The 3,369-nt window shown below is 37.1% G+C and overlaps 1 protein-coding gene across 1 annotated transcript; it reads right to left on the bottom strand.

The window, feature by feature from the left end:
• Window positions 1-1,290: 1,290 nt before the first annotated feature.
• On the bottom strand, window positions 1,291-1,446 carry LOC125118203 (60S ribosomal protein L39-like). The gene is given in 1 exon segment (XM_047764369.1): window positions 1,291-1,446. A coding segment is annotated over 1 exon segment (156 nt).
• Window positions 1,447-3,369: the final 1,923 nt, after the last annotated feature.

Genomic DNA, 3,369 nt, shown 5'->3' with positions numbered 1-3,369 from the left:
CTTGATCCATTCATCTGTCGATGGGTATTTAGGTTGATGCCTTTTCCACCTTAACTAAGCACTTACCTACTGTGGCTGTAACTTTTTAAGTTTGAGGTATGATAGCAAAACTAGCACAGATTTCTTTTTCCTTCTTCACAATTTCATGGAAAGAAAATGTATTCTTACTATAGATCTTAGCAATTTAAAACTTGTGAAATTTTTTTCTGGAATTTTCTGTTTATTATTTTTGGACCTCCGTTGACCTTGGATAATAGAAATTATAAGTAAGGGTGGACTGTAGTATAGAGATTGAGCTTGACATAGAGTGAATGTATCCCTCCAAAATTTGTAAATTGAAATATAATTTCTGATGTGATGTATTAGGAGGCAGAGACTTTTGGAGGTGATTAGGTCATGAAAGTGAGCCCTCATGAATGATATTAGTGCCCTTTTAAAAGAAAACCTAGAGAACTTCTTTGTTCCTTTTGCCATGAGCAGGTATAGCAAGAAGCCCATCTATGAACTAGGAAGTAGGCTCTCACTGGACATCAAGCCTAACCAGACATAGATTCTGCCGATATCTTGATCTTGGACTTTCAGATTCCAGAACTGTGAGAACTAAATTTCTGCTGTTTATGAGCCACCCAGTCTATGGTATTTTGGAAAACCAGATGTACGGTCAAGCACTGCAGATACTGTATAAAAGAATGCCAAGATTTGTTCACTCTATTGAAGTTTTGCTTGGCAAATAACCTATTTTAAAGACATCAACACATTTGAGTTTCTAAGAGGGACTCATGGGAATTGCACTGTGGCTCAGTGGGTTAAGGACCTGACATAGTTGCTTTGAGGATGTGGGTTCAATCCCTGGCTTCACTGAGTGGGTTAAGGATCCAGCATTGCTGCAAACTATAGAGTAGATAGCAGATGCGGCCGGGATCCAGTGTTGCTGTGGCTATGGTATAGGCCAGCAGTTGCAGCTCCAATTCGACCCCTAGCCCAGGGAAATTTCATATGCCTCAGGTGTGGCCCAAAAAAGAAAACAAAATAAATAAATAATAAATAAATAAATAAATAAATAAATAATAAAATGGGCATGTAAGAACAGGAATTCTTTTTTTTCCAACAAGAGGCCTCCAGCAAGAGGCCTTTATTACTGAGGCAAAGCACTATGCAGAAACACCAACACAAAGAGACCCATTTCCTGATATATTCAACTGTGGCTGTGATGTTTTCAGAGCGATATGGTAAGATGGAAGTGACTGCCACGCAGCATAAATATGTGCACCGCCTCATGTGAGGGACTCCTTATAGACCCAGCTTGGTTCTTCTCCAATGTCTTTTATTTGAGTTGTACCTGATTTTATTACCAGTTTACCTTCAAATCCATTGGGGAATGGGACAATTTTGCTTTTGCTTCTTGGCCAGGAATTGCTGGATCCTGAAAGTCTTATGAGAAGACATGGCGAGGCGCTAATTGAACCACACGTAGGAGGCAGAGAAGAGAAGAGAGCCAAACAGGAATTCTTTTACGGCATTAGCATGCATGTATGTAACGTATAAATGCTAGATGCAGTTTGTACTGAGAGAAATGAGTTACCCTATCCAGTTCCAGCTCTTGTTGGAGGCAAATGTTTTTGCTGCCTCTTAATGTCTCATTTCAAAATATTTGAAGAAAAAAATCATCAATTATGGAGTCAATGGGCTGACAGAAACACTGCCCATATTTTCTTTGGTTTCTCTAAGTCAGAATCCAGTTCAGCCTTTTCCAGAGTACATGGCTTCACCAAATCCCTCAAAGTATATGTGGCTTCTTTTCACTGGCAACATGACAAGCAACCCTATAGGAAAATAGTAGAAAGGTTTTTGTGTTAAGGCAAATTTAAGTCTTGGTTATTTCCTTGTCTTTTCAAATTGAGCTATCTTTTTAAAAGTCTACACTGTTGGCTTCATGTTTATATTAACAAAATCTTTAGGGCATAGGAAGTGTTATGGTTTTGTGTCACATTATATTCAATAATGAAAGTGAAATGAAAATACTACCTTAAGTATTTTTATACATTATTTTAAATCTGTGTGTGTTTTCCACCTTAGGCTTGGGCAGATATAAACAACATGTCCTTTATTATGAATTATGTTTTCTTTAATTTAAATCAACATTAAATTGTATGAAAATCAGAGCAGTATAATATTACCTGATGTGACATTTCATTCCACCCCATGGTTAATAACATAACATGATTTGGATAATTTTTTTTTTCTTTTTAGGGCCACACCTGTGGCATGTGGAGGTTCCCAGGCTAGGGGTCCAATTGGAGCTACAGCTGCCAGCCTACACCACAGCCACAGCAACAGAGGATCCAAGCTGTGTCTGTTACCTACACCACAGCTCAAGGCAATGCCAGATTCCCCAACCCACTGAGCGAGACCAGGGATCAAACCCACATCCTCATGGATACTACTTGGATTCGTTTCCGCTGCATCACGACGGAAATTCCCAGGATAAAATATTTCAGCACAACTTTCAAAATGTTGGGGAAAATAAATTCACTCATATATAGACACATCTATAGGCACACATATATATTTCATACCTCATCATACCTAATAACATTATTTGAGTACATTTTTCACATAATTTCTAAATTAATGAGAAAACACTGAAGTTACAGAGATTTACATATATTTATGTACACATTATGTATATGTTTGCGTGCACACACATATAATTTTACCCTGTTAACAAATAACAGTAACTGCTATACAGTTTAATAGCTCCTATAAGCATGACTATATAATAGAGATAACAGAATATGAGTGTTTATAATGAGGACCTAGACTTATTACCTCGACCGGAGTTATATTCAGTAAACTCTACAACTTCAGAGGATGAGTAATCCTTTTATATATATTTTCCATCAAAAATAAAGTGATTTTCAAAATGTACAGATTTCTTCCCTCAACTTCCTTTGGCTAGAACTCTGTCACCTGAGAAGTGTCACAGTTTTTTTTATTCTATCGAGTACAGCAATGAAAGAGAATCAATGCATACTTAGATATTGTTGTGCTCTCTCACTTTGGATGTTTTCTTACTTAAGCTAGCTTCGTTGTAAACAAAAGCAATCATCCATGATTATAATAGCTAGCTACATTTTCCTTAATACCTAACTAGAGAAATAAGTCTAGATATCATAATGTGGTAATAATAGGGATCATATACTTATGGTGCTCATTTAGCATACCATGCCACCTATATTAACCAGAATATAATAGGCTGTTATAGCATTAACAAACAACCGTATCTTAGTGGCCTAACACAGAAAATACTTAGTTCTCATTCCCACAAAATCCAGTGTGTGTTGAGGCAGCTCTCCAGAGCAGTTTTTC

This window comes from Phacochoerus africanus, chromosome X, assembly GCF_016906955.1.
Source record: "Phacochoerus africanus isolate WHEZ1 chromosome X, ROS_Pafr_v1, whole genome shotgun sequence".
NCBI lineage: Eukaryota > Metazoa > Chordata > Mammalia > Artiodactyla > Suidae > Phacochoerus > Phacochoerus africanus.
This window is presented reverse-complemented; position numbering and strand designations above follow the sequence as displayed.